At 39.6% G+C, this 19,490-nt stretch overlaps 1 protein-coding gene across 5 annotated transcripts in view; it reads left to right on the top strand.

Annotated features, from left to right (window-relative positions):
• Positions 1 to 19,490, top strand: part of phkb (phosphorylase kinase, beta) — a 270,585-nt gene that overhangs the window by 183,703 nt on the left and 67,392 nt on the right. For all 5 annotated transcript variants that reach the window (XM_078544342.1, XM_078544340.1, XM_078544341.1 and 2 more), the window contains 2 exons: positions 14,642 to 14,697; positions 14,930 to 15,023. In XM_078544342.1, the coding sequence (XP_078400468.1) occupies positions 14,642 to 14,697; positions 14,930 to 15,023 (150 nt within the window). The remainder of the gene's footprint in view (positions 1 to 14,641; positions 14,698 to 14,929; positions 15,024 to 19,490) is intronic.

The following is a 19,490-nucleotide window of genomic DNA, read 5'->3' as shown; positions in this document are numbered from 1 at the left end:
GATGGGCATCACTTTGTTTTTCATTGAGACCTAGGGCCATTTCTCAAATTCAGGGATAAAATGAGACCCAACATTGCGCCAACTCCTCAGCACTAAATCCTCTCAATAAACCTCTCACCTGAATATTAAGCCCCCTCAATAAAACTCCATCTTAACATCAAACCCCCATCTCAGCACTAAACTAAATTAGTATTCAAAACATTTTTTTGTATTCATTTTTTTTTTGGAGCAATTTTTATCTTGAAAGTTGAAAGTGGACGTCGCTGGCTAGACCAACATTTATTGCTCATCCCTAATTGCACTTGAGAAGGTGGTGGTGAGCTGCCTCCTTGAACCGCTGCAGACCAGGTGGTGTAGGTACACCCACAGTGCTGTTAGGGAGGGAGTTCTAGGATTTTGACACAGCATTCTGCCAACTCCTCAACACTAAACCCTCTCTATAATCCTCCCATCTGAACATTAAACCCCCTCAATAAAACGCCATCTTAACATCAAACCCCGACCTCAGCACTAAACTAAATTAGCATTCAAATAGTATTCAAAACATTCATTTTTTGCATTGTAACAGTTTGTCCCTGCCTCTCACTGCTGACCTCTCCTCCCACAAGCCTGGGTTGTGCTGCCAGCCTCTGTCCCTCCTGGAAACGAGGCCTGGCTCTGCCACCAGCCATCCACTGAACTCAGTCTCCCCCCCCACCCCCACCGCCCCAGAACAAAGAGGACCTGCAGTAGCCCAGCTTCTGCACGCACACCCCACACCACATTTTAAGCTTTGGTCATCAAACAATATCTGCAGCCTTCTGCTGCACACATAGTCACTTTTGATGTTTCAAGCCCATGATCCTGGGTTACTGGACTCCGGCCCCGCCCCTTGCTGCCGTCTGGCCCTCACTGCTCCTCAGCCCACACTGCTCTCTAGCCCTTGCTTCCAGCCCACACTGCTGTCTGGTCCTCACTGCCAGCCCACAATGCTCCCTGGCCCTCACTGCTCCCCAGTCCTTACTGCCAGCTGACTAGGTTCTCCAGTCCTCGCTGCTCCTCAGCCCTTGCTATTCCCTGGTCCCCACTGTTCCTCGGCCTAACTTATGTTGCATCTAAAATTATGGCCATAGAAAGTCCATCATAGTAGTCCAGCATAAGTCAGAGACTTAAGATGGTAAAATTTTATTCCCAAGGTGGGAATCCCACAGGATCTGCTGCAGCACACAGTGGGTGGAGAGTGATATTGGGTGGGATATAAAACCAGCATTCTTCCCGATCCTGTCCCATAAACTCTCCATGAACTTAATGTTATCCAAAACGGCTGTCCGTGCCCTAACTCGCACTGAGTCTCATTTACCCATCACCCCATGCTTGCTAGCCTACATTGGCTCCTGGTTAACCAAAGCTTTGATTTTAAAATTCTTATCTTTGTTTTCAAATCCCTCCATGGTCTTCCCCTCCCTATCTCTGTAATCACTTCCAGCTGCAAAACCCTCCAAGATTTCTGCACTCCTCTAATTCTGGCCTCGTGTAAATCTCCAGTTTTAATCGCTGCATGTTGGTAGCAGTTCTTTCAGCTGCCTAGGCCCTAAGCTTTGAATTCCCTCTATAAACCTTTCTGCCACCCCACCCTGCTTTTCTCATTTAATGTGCCTCTTTAACCAAGCTGTTGGTCTTCTGCCCTAATATTTCTATATGTGGCTCAGTATCATATTTTGTCATATAATGCTGTGAAGCTCCTTGAGGCGTTTTACAATGCTAAAGTTGCTATATAAATGCATATTGTTAGAACACAGAAGGCATTTTTGATTTGTGGTGAAAAGATTAAAGGCATAATTATCACTGAAATTTCAGCTACAAAGCACTTTTTAAAGGAGAAATTAGAATTCTAACAAATACAATACGATGCAAATTTGAAATATAGTCTGATCTTTAATTTAAGTACTATCCTAACATTTTGGCAAGAATAAAATATATTGGGCATTTAATGACCTATTTAATAAATATACATGGATACTGAGATTTTGAAGCTGCTACCTTATTGTACATCTTGTGCAGTTGTCAGCTGAGCAGCTTTAACCTTTTCACTGGCACATACCAATATTTAGGTTTGAAGAAGCTGCACTCTGGACAACATTTACTTGTATTTCTGCTTGCACTGCTCTTTTGTTCAAAGAACACAATTTTACAACTGCACAATGTGTAGTGACTGGAACAAACGTAGTCCAGGAAAAATGAATTGACAGCCAGTCAAATAATAGCTTCATGGTAGCCAAAATTGAGTGACTTTCTAAGTTTATGTTTTCAGAGCAAACCAATGAGAACATCTAATGTTGACAGAGTAATATTACAAATAAAAAAAAGCCTTGACTGCTGGCTGTCATGATAAACCTGCATATGCCAAAACACAGCTCCAAAAAACAGGATGTCTCAAAGCAGCTTACAACCAAAAAAGTAATTTTAAAGTGTAGGAAACATGGTAGCCAATTCATGCACAGCATGTCCCACAAACAGCAATGTGATAATGACCAGATAATTGTGTTGGCTAAGGGATAAATATTAGCCAGAACACACAGTGCTGTGGGATCTTTTACATTCATCTGATATGGACTCAGTTTAACATGTTATTCTGAAAGACGACACCTCCAACTGTGTAGTACTTTCTCAGTACTGCACTGGAATATCAACCTAGGTTTTGTGACCTGGAGAGGAACTTGAGCCTTAAACCTTCTGATTTAGGGGTGTGAGTGCTTCTAAAGAGCTTTATTTTATTTTTATATGGATTTTTATGCCTCTTATCTCTCTTGCTTTTTGTTTATTTTTTTTAAAAAGTCATCGTGGTCCATTCCAAGAGTCATCATTTTGCCTTGCGTCAACTTGTTGGAAATGTGAGGTGGTTACCTCGACCTATATGCCCCACAACCTAAGAAAGGGGGTCAGGTTGAAGATGCACAGAAGCATGCAACTGTAGTCTGCTCATAGACTACATTCAATATCCCTGGTGATCCTCATGTTTTATTATTTGGCATAGTGTTAACGGTAGAATCACAATATTAGGGTATGTTGATTTTTAAAATTTATTATCAGAAATATCATGCCATGTGAACTGAAAAAGTTATTGTAACTTTCTTTCAAAATTTCTTATACCTTAAGCCATTTATGAACAAATAACAAAGTAATATAAATATATAATAATTTGAATACTACAGGAAAGAGTCAAGTTCACAGAATCACAGTGCAGAAGAGGCCCTTCGAGTCTGCACCGACACATGAGAAACACCTGACCTACTTACCTAATCCCATTTACCAGCACTTGGCCCATAGCCTTGAATGTTATGACGTGCCAAGTGTTCATCCAGGTACTTTTTAAAGGATGTGAGGCAACTCGCCTCCACCACCCTCCCAGGCAGTGCATTCCAGACCATCACCACCCTTTGGGTAGACAAGTTTTTCCTCACATCCCCTCTAAACCTCCTGCCCCTCACCTTGAACTTATGCCCCCTTGTGACTGACCCTTCAACTAAGGGGAACAGCTGCTCCCTATCCACCCTGTCCATGCCCCTCATAATCTTGTACTCCTCGATCAGGTCACCCCTCAGTCTTCTCTGCTCCAACGAAAACAACCCAAGTCTATCCAACCTCTCTTCATAACTTAAATGTTTCATCCCAGGCAACATCCTGGTGAATCTCCTCTGCACACCCTCCAGTGCAATCACATCCTTCCTATAATGTGGCAACCAGAACTACACACAGTACTCCAGCTGTGGCCTCACTAAGGTTCTATACAATTCCAACATGACCTCCCTCCTTTTGTAATCTATGCCTCGATTGATAAAGGCAAGTGTCCCATATGCCTTTTTCACCACCCCACTAACATGCCTCTCCGCCTTCAGAGATCTATGGACACGCACGACAAGGTCCCTTTGTTCCTCAGAACTTCCTAGTGTCATGCCGTTAATTGAATACTTCCTTGTCAAATTACTCCTTCCAAAGTGTATCACCTCACACTTTTCAGGGTTAAATTCCATCTGCCATTTATCTGCCCATTTGACCTTCCCATCTATATCTTCCTGTAGCCCAAGACACTCAACCTCACTGTTAACCACCCGGCCAATCTTTGTGTCATCCGCAAACTTACTAATCCTACCCCCCACGCAGTCATCTATGTCATTTATATAAATGACAAATAATAGGGGACCCAGCACAGATCCCTGTGGTATGCCACTGGACACTGGCTTCCAGTTACTAAAGCATCCTTCTGTCATCACCCTCTGCCTCCTACAACTAAGCCAGTTTTGAATCCACCTTATCAAATTACCCTGTATCCCATGTGCATTGCCTTCTTTATAAGTCTCCCATGTGGGACCTTGTCAAAGGCTTTGCTGAAATCCATATAAACTACATCAAATACACTACCCTCATCTACACACCTGGTCACCTCCTCAAAAAATTCAATCAAATTTGTTAGGCATGACCTCCCTCTGACAAAGCCATGCTGACTATCCTTGATCAAACCTTGCTTCTCCAAGTGGAGATAGATTCTCTCCTTCAGAATTTTCTCCAATAGTTTCCCTACCACTGACGTGAGACTCACTGGTCTGTAGTTCCCTGGCTTATCTCTACAACCCTTCTTAAATAGCAGAACCACATTAGCTGTTCTCCAGTCCTCTGGCACCTCCCCCGTGGCCAGAGAGGAATTAAAAAATTTGGATCAGAGCCCCTGTGATCTACTCCCTTGCCTCCCTCAGCAGTCTGGGACACACATCATCCGGACCTGGAGATTTGTCCATTTTTAAGCCTGCCAACACCTCCAATACCTTGTCACTCCCTATATCAATTTGCTCAAGAACCTCGCAGTCTCTCTCCCCGAGTTCGATACCTTCATCCTCATTCTCTTGGGTGAAGATGGATATGAAGTATTCATTCAACACTCTGGTGATGTCCTCTGGCTCCAGCCATAGATTGCCCCCTTGGTCCCTTATGGGCCATACTCTTTCCCTGGTTATCCTCTTCCCATTGATATACTTATAGAATACCTTGGGGTTTTCCCTACTTTTACCAGCCAGAGCTTTCTCATATCCCCTCTTTGCTCTCCTAATTGCTTTCTTAAACTCCACCCTGCACTTTCTGTACTCCACTAATGCCTCTGCTGATTTACTTCCCTTGTTGCCAAAGCTTTTCATCTTGAGCTCATGAGGAAAAACAGAAGAATTTCAAATAATCACAACATTATAGTACAGGAGAAAAGGGCGCTGATTGGTTGGCAACTCAACTCTGATTAGCTGAGGCGTTGCCATGGAGAAAGCAACAGCAAACCATAGGCTTTCCAAGCTCCTGGATATCTCAAGGAAAAGTGCAAGGCTTGAACATGTTCCTTTTGTTTGCAGAGAACAGGTCCCTGCGTATGAACGTATGTCGCTTCTAGCAAGCATAAATGAGCCGCGTTACGAGCTTGGCTGATTGTCTTAAATTGGTTGTTGATGTAGTTATTAGCACACTCAGGATTGTTCAGGATGTTAAGACTTCTACTTTGAGAGCTGAAAGTGCCTGGTATACCTCAAATTACCCTGGAGAGGCAAAGTATCTCAAAAATTTGAATAACAGGTTAAGTAATCCATTTCACACTGCAGTGGCTACGTGAGTGGTATTTTTCACTAACAGGACGCTGCAGTCAGTCCAAAAAGACGTCCTGCTGACCACACAATTGAGCAATGCCATGTATGAATTTTGGTGTGTGCCAGGTACATAGGCCATACATCCCAGCGATTGGCTGATCAAATAAAACAACATGTTTCTTCAGTTGTTCGTAATAGGCAGAGTGCAGACTGTACTCAACCAGCCTGTGCTTGCAATACCCAAAACAAAACACCTACAGTTAGATGAGATTCTGCGATTAAGCAGCATTTGTCACACAAGCCAATTCCAATTCTCATGATTCTCTGCTTTCTCTCCTTGCGGAATAAGAGAGCACACAGCCTCACGCAGACACCAGGAGGGGAGGAGTGTAACCATCCAGTGTACACCTGGCCCACTGAGAAAGAGGCCGTTGTTTCAGGAGGCTGTAGATGTCAGCAATGACCTGCCTTGAAAACCTGAGCCACTTGATGCACAGCTGCTCACATGTGTCGAGAGAGCTGATCCTCTGTCTTTGGATCTATTTTGGAAGTCTTGCCTCCTTGGAGCTCTGTATCCATCCCCTCTGTCCTGTAGAGCAGCATGTGTCTGAGGAGAAAGTAGCTGGTGCTGCTGCTAATGTTGCTGTTGGTGTTGCTGCTTCTCTTGTTCTTTATCAGAGGTGCAAGGTAGATATACATAAGTTTCTCCCTTAACTTGGTGAAGGCTGGCAGCGGTGAAGTGCAAGACAGGTGAATTGACTTCAAAGTTGGCAGTCAGCTGTCTAGTACTGAACGCACTCTGAGAGAAGGGGTTCTGTAAGCAGCAGCCTCTCACCTGGTCATGGTTGCAGCTCCACAGTTCCACTGTTGAAAAGCTTCCATAAAAGCATAAGAAATTGAGCAGGATTAGGCCGATTGGCACTTTGAGCCTGCTGTGCAATTCAATAAGATCATGGCTGATTTTCGATCTCAACGCCACCTTCCTGCACTGTCTCCATATCCCCTACTTCCCTTAGCACCCAATAATATATCAATCTCTGATTGATTATACGCAATGATTGAGCATCAGTGGCACTCTGTGGTAGAGAATTCCAAAAATTGGCAACTTTTTGAATAAAGAATCTTTTGCTCATCTAGTACTAACTGGCCTAACCCTTATTCTGAGACTGTTGACCCCATGTTTTACATACCCCAACCATGGGAACCATTTCTCCTAAGAATGTTATGTGTTTGAATTGGATCACCTCTCATTCTTACTCAAGGGAATATCCCTTCATCCCAGGAGCCAGACTGGTGAACGTTAATGGCACTCCCTCTAGGACAAATACATCCTTTAGTTAAGGAAATCAAAACTGCACACATTACTCCAGGTGTAACCTCAACAATGCCCTGTATAATTGTAGTCAGATGTCGTTACTCTTATACTCCAATCCCTTTGTGATTTAAGCTTGCATACCATTTGCCTCCTTAATTATAGTATGCCTCTTTAAATTGAAAATGAAAATTTGGTCATTGTATCTGAATATATATTATACATATATTTATTTACATTGTGCTGTTGCTGTATTAACCACTGTTAACGTAATTTTTGATGTCGTCTAACCACAATGTTTTGACTGAAGTGTTGAAGATTATTTCCTTCAAAAGACAATTTGATTAAGTATCTAGTGAGGATTAGGATTATAGGATAGTGATGAGTGCTGATGGAGAGGATCAAATTGGCTGATAGAAGAACATTTTCTCATTATTTATTGCCTTGCTTTATTATTGAGATGCCTAGAGATACACAATGTTAAAATTTTGAATTGGAAGTTACCCATATCATATAAATTTTATACAGTAGGTATGGAGTTCTCTACATGCATTTACAGCTCTTACTCAGAAGTAGTTTTAAGATTTTAGGGCCCTTCAGCAAGCTTAGTCATAGATGTGTATGTATACTTTCTGAATCTACTTGCCATTTTAAGGAGTAATGAATTCCTTGAATACTGCTCAGAGACTTGCAGAAGGTAGAGTACATTTGCATTTTTTGAATAGAGCATTCAAGAAGGTGAGTGAAATCTAGCACCTAGCTAGCAGAGACCGAGCAATATGTTTATATTACTAATGACATTGGTACTATGAAAGGGGTTTTATTGTTCAAAAAGGCTGGTGATACAATGAGAATTTACATTCAATGAGCTGCGCTAGGTATAACTTCAGTTTTATGTGTGCAGGGCAGAGGCAATGTAATATCAAAGTAGCTGTAAGCCTACAACTGTCTCCACAGGAACCAAAGTGAAAGGAACATCATTTTGAATTTGTACGGTGAAAATACTCTGCCTGGTGTCTGGTTAGGTCTATGGGTTGCTGTTGCCTTAATGGAGATTAGTTCAGGAATTTGTTAAAAGTTATGATAGTAGTAATTTGTAGCTATGTATATGTGTTTAATAAAATGTTTCATTTAGTTTAATATAAAACCTCTCGAGAACTGAGGGCATGATTCCTGAATTTAGAGTTGCATCTCAAACATACCACTTAAAAATATAGGCTATGACAGTTGTTTAAAGTTTCCCCCTGGGATTTCTGAATAGGTCAGCCTTAACAAACTGCTATCTCATAACAATTGGGGGCTCTAGTAGGATAAAAATATTTCTAATTCCTTGACTGGTTTGGAATTGGTGAATCTTAAGCTTACAAAATACGAGAGGCACTTTGACTTTAGGAGTTAATGAGGTATTTTAGAAGTGGTGAGACTGCAAGATGGCTTTGGCAATTGCTAAGACTTGTCTGGGATTGGAAGAGATAACTCTGATTGGGTTGGAAAAAATAACCAAAACTAAGTTAACAGAGTCGGCAGATAACCCCAATTTTAACTTATCTGAGGAAGCTAGGAAATCAGATATAGTTATAAGTATAGCACAGCATCTACAGTTGGAAGTGAAACCTGACACGAGTGAGTCACAGCTAGAGGTAGTGAGACTTCAGTTACAAATGAAGACGCTGGAATTTGAACAAGCAGAGGAACTGAAAAAGCTTGAATTTGAAGCAAAGGACAGAAAAATTGCTTTTAAAAGGGAATTAAAAATTGTGAAGATAGCGATGTAGGAAAGAGAAAAAGAGAGAGAATCCCAACTGAAAATGTTGGCAGTTAAAAAAGAGATGCCAGTTGTTGAGGAAGGATTTTTTTCCAGAGTAGAACCCAGTGGAGATATGTTTAAATTTGTACAAACTCTTTCAAAGTTTGAGGGAAAAGGTATTGAAGCATTCTTTATTTCATTTGAGAAACTAGCTAAAAGATGAAATAGCCACAGGAAAACTGGACTTTATTATTACAGCCTAAGGTATTAGGTAGGGTGCATGAGGTAAATGCTTCGCTATCAGAAGAAATGTCGGTGAATTATGATGTAGTGAAAAAGGCTATTTTGAGTGCATATGAGTTGGTTCCTGAAACACACAGGCAGAAATTTAGGAGTATGAGAAAACAGCCTGGGTAAACTTATATTGAGTTTGAAAGAACAAAACAAAGTAATTTTGACCAGTGGATACGAGCATTAGAAATAGAAACAACCTATGCAGCTCTTAGGGAAGTCATTCTTTTGGAAGAATTTTTAAAGATTCAATCCCTTCAGTAGTGAGAACTCATGTGGAGGAACAGAGGGTTGATTCTGTAAGAAACGCAGCAGAGATAGCTGATGATTATGAGTTAATTCGTAGAGCTAAATCTCTTTTTCGTCAACCTTTCAAATCGGAAAAGGATAGAAAGCGGGAAGGTGAAAGGAAGGTAGATAGTCAGGGAAGAGAAGGAGTGGCTGGGAATTCCCAGGAAGTTTTTTCTCAGAATAAAAAGGAAGGTGCTGAAGGTAGAAGTGGCATTCAAAAATTGAGGTGTTTTCATTGTAATAAAGTGGGGCACACAAAGTCAGCGTGTTGGAGGTTGTAAGAAAAACCTGTTGGAATTGTTGGGGTACAGAAAGCTCTGGAAGTAAAAGTACTATGGGTTCTGAGGTTCAGGTACAGGAGAAACCACTGGTTTGTGTTCAGGTGAAACAGAGAATCAGTAAAAAGTAAAGAAGTGGGAACGTGTTCACAGTTTACTCAAGAGAATTCTGAGGAGCAGGTTGCAGAAATGTTTAAAGATTTTGTATGTGAAGGGAAAGTCTTTCCATGTGTGCAGGGTAGAGTAAATAAAGATGTTAAAATTTTAAGAGACACAGGGGCTAGTTAATTTTAAGAGACACAGGGGCTAGTTAATCCTTAATGTTGTGCGATAGTGATATTTGTTGTTCAAAGGGAGTATTGCAGGAGCAGATAATAATAAGTGGGATTCATGGAGATGCTAAATCTATTCCGTTGTAGAAGGTAAATTTAAAGAGCAAATGGAAGACTGGTGAAGTTATAGTTGGAGTGGTGGAAAAATTGCCCATTGCAGGAATTCATTTTATCTTGGGCAATGATATAGCTGGATCGCAAATGTGGGTGATGCCTATGGTAGTTGAGCAGCCTGTAAAAGTGTTTTCAACAGAGGTGTTACAGAAGGGACATCCTGGATTGATTCCTGATTGTGTTGTCATGAGATCAAAGGCTCATTGGGAAGAACAAGATAAGCAGACAGTTCAAAGGCAAGAAGAAGGTGTCAAAATCAAATTAGCTGGCACTGTATTTGATAACATTGTTCAGGAGGAAGGAATACAGGACAGTTCAGCTGAAATGTTTAACTCAGATGTTAGTGGAATTACAGAAAAACGAATTGCAATTAAAACAGTTATATCAGAAAGCTTATTCAGAAACAGAAGCAAAATGTATTCCAGTATGGGAGTATTACCTTCAGGAAGGTATTTTGATGAGAAAGTGACTGTCGGATCATGTCTCAGCAAGTGAAAGCTGGAGGGAGGTGCATCAGATTGTTCTCCCATTAGGGTATAGAAATGTGATTCTGAGGGTTACTCATGAAATTCCAATGGGGGGACATTTAGGAATTAGGAAAACATGGGAAAAGATACAGAGGTATTTCTTTTGGCCAGGATTGTATAGGGATGTAGTCAATTTCAGTAGAATCTGTTATACATGTCAAATAACAAGAAAACCATGAGCAGTGATTAAGCCGACACCTTTAATCCCAATACCAGCATTTGGAGAACCTTTTACCAGGGTCATGATTGATTTTGTAGGACCCCTCCCTCAGACTAAAAGTGGAAATCAGTATTTATTGACAATAATGAATGTGTCAACCAGGTTTCCCGAAATAATACCTTTAAGAAGTATTGCAACTAAGAAGACTATGAAGGAGTTAATTAAATTTTTTACAAGATATGGTTTACCTAAGGAAATACAATCAGATCAGGGGTCAAATTTCATGTCACAGCTGTTAAGGAAGTAATGAACAGTTTGGGGATAAAACAGTTTAAGTCAACAGCTTATCATCTGGAGTCACAAGGAGTTTTGGAAAGATGGCATCAAACTTTAAAAACTATGATAAGAATATACTGTCAGGGTTATGCACAGGATTGGGATACAGGAATTCCATTCTTGTTATTTGCTATTAGAGATGCTCCTAATGCATCAACTGGTTTTAGCCCTTTTGAACTGTTTTATGGTCATGAGGTAAGGGGACCACTGAAATTGATTCATGAGAAATTGGGTTAAAATTCAGAAACTACTCTCCTGGATTACATATCAAATTTCAGTGAAAAATTGAACAGAGCATGTGAGTTGGCTAGGGAACATTTAAAGATGTCACAGCAAATGATGAAAGTGAAAGCAGATAAGAAAGCTAAAATTCACAGTTTTGTTTCTGGAGAAGAAACATTAGTTTTGTTACTAGTACTAGGTGATTCATTAAATGCAAGATTTAGTGGGCCTTACAGGATTGAAACGAAATTGAGTGAAGTAAATTATTTAATAAATACTCCAGATGGAAGAAAGAAGCAGAGGGTGTGTCATGTAAATATGTTTAAAAAGTACACAAAAGGAAGAGGAACAAAAAGAGGTATTAGCGATGGTGGATGATGAGAAATTGATTTTCCTCTAATCAAATTGGATAATGGGGTGGTGCTTGAAAATTTAAATGAAACATTGAATTACCTTCCAAACAAGTGTCAAGGTGATTTGGAAAAGCTATTGCAGTCACACAAACCCATTTGTGGAAATAAGTTGGGAAGGACACATTTAGCTTTACATGATGTATGTATAAAAATGTCACCTTCAATAAGGCAACAACCTTATATATTAAATCCAGCAAAGTTATCACAAGTAAAAAAATAAATTGATTTCATGCTTCAAAATGATATCATTGAGTCTAGTTGCAGTAATTGGAGTTCGCCTATTGTACTGGTACAATAGAACGCAAAGACTGTGACTATCGAAAGTGAATGCGGCGACAAAAGCAGATTCATATCCCATACCACGGTTGGAAGATTGCATTGAGAAAGTGGGACAATAGAAAGTTATCACAAAGATTGACGTGCTAAAAGGATATTGGCAGGTACCGTTGTTGGAGAGCAAAGGAGATATCAGCTTTTGTAACGCCAAGTGGACTATATCAGTTTAAAGTCATGCCATTTGGTATGAAGAATGTATCTGCGACATTTTAAAGACTGACAAAGTAATTGCAAACGTAAGCAATTGTGCCTTTTATATTGATGATCTAATCATTTTCATTCAGATGTGTGAGGAACATTTGCAGCATCTGGAAAAATTATTTTCTCAACTACAAGAAGCTAATTTGGTGATGAACTTGGCTAAAAGTGAATTTGCAAAAGCACAAGTTACATACCTAGGCCATACCATTGGACATAGTAAGGTGGCTCCGAGAGATGCGAAAGTCAAGGCTATTGTGGATTTCCCAGTACCTACAACAAAACAAGAAGTTTTGAGATTTCTGGGCATAAGTGGATTTTACCGGAAATTTGTACCAAATTTTAGCCAAGCGGTTGCTCCACTGACTGAACTATTAATAAAGAACAAGAAGTTTCAATGGACACTGGAGTGTCAGAAGCCATTGGATAGGTTGAAAACTGTATTAACTACGACATCAGTTTTGGCAGTACCCAATTATGCTAAGCAATTCAAGTTGGCCGTTGACGCAAGCGAAATAGGCATTGTGGCTGTACTTTTACAAGATGACACTGTATATAATTTACCTTTATGACTTTTTGAAGTGAGAATCAGCTAGAGATTGTCTCAGATAATGAATTGTATAATACCCCTGGCTTACAAGATATCAAATACATGCAGTAAAGAAAAAGAAATAACTAAAATCAAAGTACTAACAGCAACTTCCTTTAGTACATCATTTGATTCTTTAAGTGATGTAAACATCAGTACCGAAAGAGATGGCAGTTTATCTTCTCCCCTTAGTTTAGGTGTACCTGGTGGCTGTCTGATAGCAGCGTTGGGCTAATTTAAATATTCAGAAAAGGTAATATGCTTGTTTCAGACCCCTTTTGTAAAATGCATGAAAAATTAGGTGGAACATGCACCGTCTATGTTCCAACTAGTTTTCCAGTTCTGCAGTGTCCTAACAAGTTATCCTTATAGGGATCATTGGAAGCTGTTGAAGAAATGGTAGAGAAATTTATTTTATTCCTCCTGTGGAGTGCTGCTGTTTAACACTCCTGAACTACACGGAAACAAGTTAAATATTGCACAGCTGTGGTTAAGTTAGGAATTCTTTCTAATTCCCCTCCCTTTCAGCCAAATAAATGTCCAGATATGTACAAAACCTTTTCAACTAGTACCCAATTATTCTGTGAATTTATTACAAAATTACAAAGGTGAACAAAGAGACTATCTCCTCTTCCCAACTTCAGTAATACATTTCTTTGCAGGAATGTGGAGGGCTAGATGGCATTCATCAGCAGGATGGACTGTTGTACCACTGAAAAATCGTGTAGCATATTATTTCATTATAATATTGTATTTTAGGGTGACCTGTTTCAACATCACTATGGGGAGAACTTTTGGTCGCGGACAGACATGAAGCCGATCGCTCCCCGCAATCAGCTGCACGCCACCATTTTATGTGGGTGGGCCTTACTCGGCCCACTCAGTGTGACACGCACCCAGTAGCGCTCAGCACTACCTGTGCAGGCAGGGGGAGGAGGGAGAGTCGGGGCTTGCACTCTTTCGCACACGCACGTGAAAGAGTGCAGAAATCTCCCTGAGGCATGGAGCTGCCTCAGGGAGATTAAGTTCAAGTTCAAACCTCAAAATAAAATAGTTAGAAATCATTTACACATGTCCCCTGTCACATAAGCTGGGACATGTTTATCAAATGTTTAATAAATATTTATTAATTTAATAAACCCTTCATGAAACCTCATCCCGCACGTAGATGAGGTTTCATGAAAAATGCGAAGGCCGCCTGGGCTCTTCGCCTGCCCGCCAACCTTAAGGTTGGACCGGCAGCCCTGTCAAATTGCTTAATTAGTTTATTAATGGGCTTAACAGGCCTTTGACTGTTTGGTGGGCGCGCAGCCGACTCCAGTGTGCGCCTGCCGAACGAAAGATCGGAATGATGCGCGGTGACATCGGGATGCACGCCCAATGTCACGGCATGTCATTTTACGTGTCAGTGTGTAGGGCCTGCCCCCGCACGCCGAGCAGGAGATTCTGCCCTGTAGCACAATTGCTGTGTAAAGCATGTTAAAATCCTGTAATGCTGCACCTTTACATTTAATGCTGCAGTAAAAGCTGCTGAATAATGTATAGTATGTCACAAATGTTTTTTTGCTTCGGATCATTACATTCAGAACCCTACTGTGACAGTCCATTGATAGCATAGAAGAATGTATTGCACCAAACAACAAGTTATGCATCATACTAAATAGCATTGACAATAAACCCCTTTGGGTAGATGTTAGATTAATGGGTTTCAGCTGTAGTGTTGCATTGCTCTTTCAACAAAATTGAATTGATTGTAAAGTGATAGATTGTGTGAAGAAACAGGCTGATCAAAGTATTTTTTGCTCGTTTTTACTAATTTTCCTTCTGTTTCAAAGTTACTAGCATGTTTTCATAATTTTCTTGATACATGACATGCATCCATTTTTATTGTCTTTCAGGGCCTTTTAGAAAATGATGTGGTAGTTCAGGTGTCCCTGATTGCTGAAAGCCAGCGGTATGTGATGCATAGCCCATTAGACAGGCTATTATAAGCTTCTGTTTCATCTACAGTATTTATTTTATCTTTAGCCAGGAGATTATACAGCTGACACTCTGAGAATATTAATTTAGTTATAACTTGTGTCTTAGACATTATTAACTTGCATGAAAAATTCAGATATTGCATTTTACAAGACTCTTACTAGCAAATGTTGTATTAATAAAAGCTGAGCATTCTGTGTTTGTAGCCTGCAAGTGTTTCTCAACACATATGGAATACAGACCCAGACTCCCCAGCAAGTAGAACCCATACAAATATGGGCTCAACAGGAGCTTGCAAAGGTAAACAATATATAATAATAGCTTTTGGTTAGAAGATTGCATTCATAAAGCCTGTAGCTATTAGAGAACTGCGCTACAGTGAAGATGTTCAGTTGTTGTGTTTCGTATGGAGATGCAGTTATCCTACTGTGCAACTGAGATTCCACTTCTAGCATGACCTACAAAAATCATCATAAATGGCAGTAGTCTTATGACTCAACAACAGCAATAATAAACATTGGCAGCGGATCACTACTATTTTAATTTTCATAAAACCTAATTTAAACAAATCTCTGTATTTGTTTTTATTTCCAAAGATTTGGCCTAATAACTTTCAATAAATATATAAATTATCGGTTAAATTGATGTCTCATCTATTTGTGCTGAATGCCAATGAGATAATCTGCATGAAAAATGTAATTGCAATGATGTAAAACTGACTTACGTGACAGGGTTTAAAAAGCAAGTCATCCCTAAAAGCTGCAGTGAATAAAATTATGCTTTCAATGAGCTGAAATGAAGATATTTTTCATAACATCCAATTTTAAAATAATTTTAATAAACTCCGCCCCAAAAAACCTTTTTCATTGGTTTTATTCTATCAAGGGGGCATAGCCTTAAAGTTAGAGTTCAGAGGTGTTTCAGAAAGCATTTCTTCACACAAAGGATAATGGGAATCGAGAACCCTCTGCCCCAAGAAGCTGTTGAGGTTAGGTTAGTTGAATATTTCAAATTGGGATTGATAAATGTTTGTAAGACAAGTGCATTAAAGATTTAAGGAATGGGTAGATGGAGTGAAGATGCAGAACAGGCAGGGCTGAATATCTACATATCTCCTATGTCTTTAAACTCTGATTGAATTAAATATAACATTTTGACATTATAACATTAGGGAATCCTGTTCTGTCTTCTAAAATGTTATGTATTTATAGTGAGCATCTCAAGGTATAGTTGCATTGTTTTTTCTCATTCAACTTAAAGGATTCCGGGGCCTAAATTCCTTAGCCCTCTAAACTGAATGTGGGCTTCTGATGGCAGCAGCGACATTGCACCAGAACAGAGAGGTCTGAGGATCAGAGCAAGTTAGGATAGCAGTGGTACCCTGATGCAGCTCGCCTGTTGTGGTTCTAAGACAAAAATGCAGAAATTGATTTTACAGTTTAATATAGGATAATTAAATTAGCTCCATGAGATTTAAATTTTATATTTAATTTAATAGGCTTTTTATCCTAATAATCTCCAGGCATAAACAATGGCTTTGCAAAGAAGACTGTGGGCCAGAATTTGCTGAAAAATAATGGCATTTGAATGATGCATGGCATTATTAATGTTCAAGTTGGCCAGAAGCCTGTGGTGAGCAAGAGACGCCATGCATTGAAAATCACCACAAGTCACCCTGTTTATTGCTTAATCTATTAATCTCATTGGGAAAGGAAATACACTACTGGTCCAATTGCTCACCAAGGTCCCAGGTGCCTTCTTGCCCTCACCGCACTGTAATCAGCTCACGCTTCCAGCAATTTATAGTGCAAAAACATTTTGAGTGGAAGGTTTCAGGAAGAAGGCTAAATAACCGGACATGCTACAAAGTGGCCTCCTCCAGCAAATTGCAGCCCCAATCATTTATTAGATACTAGAAAAAAAATACATTAAAATTAAACTGCATCTTCAGTATCATGCATGATTTAGAATTGCTTTAACAATAGTTTTTTGAAACTCTGACACCCCAAAATATACGTTCTTTTGAACAACAATGTTCTATTGTAGTTTAACCCCTTAATGAAAATGATTGGCTCAGGTTTGTCAAGGTGTTCAAAGCACTTTGATGGACACAGTTTGTGATATAACACATGATTTTCTCTCATGGGTAAGTCAGCTGGCCCAGAGGCAATGAACAAGGAATGAGAGAGAGTGCACTGCAGTAAACAGCCCTTCTTCCACATTATCAGGTTTCTACTAGCTCTTTTATTTTTGAATCCCACCTCTGGGGTGCATGCCTGCCAACAATGGGCATCTTCAAGTACAACCCCAAGAGTGGTTGACATTTCATTTGTTTTCTTTCAGTGTCTTTAATGTATCCAAGTTGGGTAGGTCTTTCGTCAGTCTGGAACTGGGTTATGCAAGATGCTTAGTTGATCTTTTTCTGTTTTGTTGTCTTTAACAAGGTGAACCTCAGCAGCCCTTTTCCTACAGTCTGCCTGGAGTCAATTTTACCCTTCTATATAAAACTTTTGTTTATTATATGTAACTTTACTACACGGTTTTAAGAATTCCAGCCCATATTGAGGCCCAGAGTTAAGTCTAGGAGGATAGAAAAGGCAGGCTGGTGGCAATCCATAGTTGTTTTGTGGACTCCTATTGAATCACAAAATTCAAAACTTTGGTAATTTTGGGAGTTTTTGAGTCATCTCCAGCAGTCCCTTTTTGAGTGAAAGCAAAATATTACGGATGCTGGAAATCTGAAATAAAAACGAAAAATGCTGGAAATATTCAGCTTGTCAAGCAACATCTGTAGAAAGAGTTTTATAATGAAGTAACAGAGAGGGTTGATGAGAGTAGTGTTGTTGATGTGATGTAAATGGACTTCCAAAAGGCATTTGATAAGGTGCTGCAAACTTGTGAGCAAAGCTAGAGCTCAAATAATAAAAGGGACAGTAGCAACATGGAAATTAAATTGATTGAGTGATGAGAAATAAAGAGCAGTGGTGAACAGTTGTTTTTCAGGCTGGAGGAAGGTTTGTAGTGGAGTTCCCCAGGGATCAGTGTTAAGATCCCGGCTGTTCCTGACATACAGTAATGACTTAGACCTTGGTGTACAGGACAGAATTTCAAAATTTGCAGATGATAGGAAACTTGGAAGTATTGTGAACCAGAGAAGCATAGTGTAGAACTTCAAAAGAATACAGGTTGGTGGATTGGGCAGACATATGGCAGATGAAATTTAGTGTAGAGAAGTGATTTATTTTGGTAGGAAAAATACAGAGAGACAATGTAAAATAAAGGGTACAATCCTAAACGGGATGCAGGAGCGGAGGGACCCGGGTATATATGTGCATAAGTCATTGAAGGTGGGAGGATAGATTGAGAGAGCAGTCTATAAAGTATACGATATCCTGAGCTTTATCAAGAGGGGCATGGAGTACAAAAACAAGGAAGTTATGTTGAACCCGTATAAAGTACTGGTTTTGCCTTAACTGGAATATAGCGTCCAACTCTGGGCACCACACTTTAGGAAGGATGTGAATGCATTAGAGAGGGTGCAGAAGAGATTCGCAAGAATCGTTCCAAGAATGAGGAACTTCAGTTATGTAGAAAGAATGGAGAAGTTTGGACTGTTCTGTTAGAAGAAGAGAAGATTAAGAGGAGATTTGATGGTGGTATTCAAAATCATGAGGGGTCTGGAGAAAGTAAATAGAAAGAAACTTCCCATTGCTGGAAAAATCGAGAACAAGAGGGCACAGATTGAAGGTAATTGGCAAAAGAAGCAATGGTGACGTGAGGAGAAACTTGTTCACTAAACGAGTGGTTAAGAATTGGAATGCACTGCCTGAGTGTGTGTGGAGGCAGATTTAAGCCTGATTTTTAATAGGCAATTGGATCATTATTGGAAGAGGAAGAACTTGCAGGTCTACGAAGAAAAGGCAGGGTACGGCACTAGGTGAATTGCTCCTTCAGAGGGCCAGAACAGATACAATGGACCATATGACCCCTGTGCTGTAACCATTCTATGATTCTATACGTATACAGTGACAAACTTCACTGAAGGAGGAAATGAGAATGGGAATGTGAGGAGCTAGAAAAGTAAAGGATAAAGCAAAAAAGAAAGAGAGGGTAGTCGGAATTAGAACAGCAAGTAAGAAATAAGGGATCGAGTAAAATAGAGACAGAATATGAGTGAGAGTAGGGGAGAGATAAATGAGAGGGAATAAGGAAGGAAGAAAGAAGGAATGAGAGATGATTTAGGGATTATTATCCAGATTTCTAAATCCAAACAAAGCCATATCAGGTGCCATGTTAATGGACACAATTTCCAAATTTCTTGCAGGCTATATTTATAATTACAGTGAGCATATTATTGTATGGTTATTTATGTCTTTTATATACAATTCCTTTTTCTGCTTCTTTATGTTTGAAAGGTTGGCCGTATTTGAAATACATATTTAACCAGCAATTTCTCTGATAGAAACCAACACCATTATAAACCTCCAAGAAGATGATATAAAATTAATTTAAAGAATAATTTGATTAAGTAAAATAGACTGCTTTGTACAGGCTAATATAGATATTTTAGCAAACTTTATCTCACTTTGATATCATTTTAAAGCCATAATTTCACTGGAGACTCCATAGTCACAAAAACTAAACATAAAATTCTTTGGTCTTCCTTTTGTATAATTGCAATTCAATTTTATATATGGGAGAGTTTCACGCAGACAACAAATTTTGCCTTGTTAAAATGTGCTAAATGTGTGATATATTTATTGTTGG

Source organism: Cetorhinus maximus, chromosome 6 (genome assembly GCF_964194155.1).
Source record: "Cetorhinus maximus chromosome 6, sCetMax3.hap1.1, whole genome shotgun sequence".
Taxonomy (NCBI): domain Eukaryota; kingdom Metazoa; phylum Chordata; class Chondrichthyes; order Lamniformes; family Cetorhinidae; genus Cetorhinus; species Cetorhinus maximus.
This window is presented reverse-complemented; position numbering and strand designations above follow the sequence as displayed.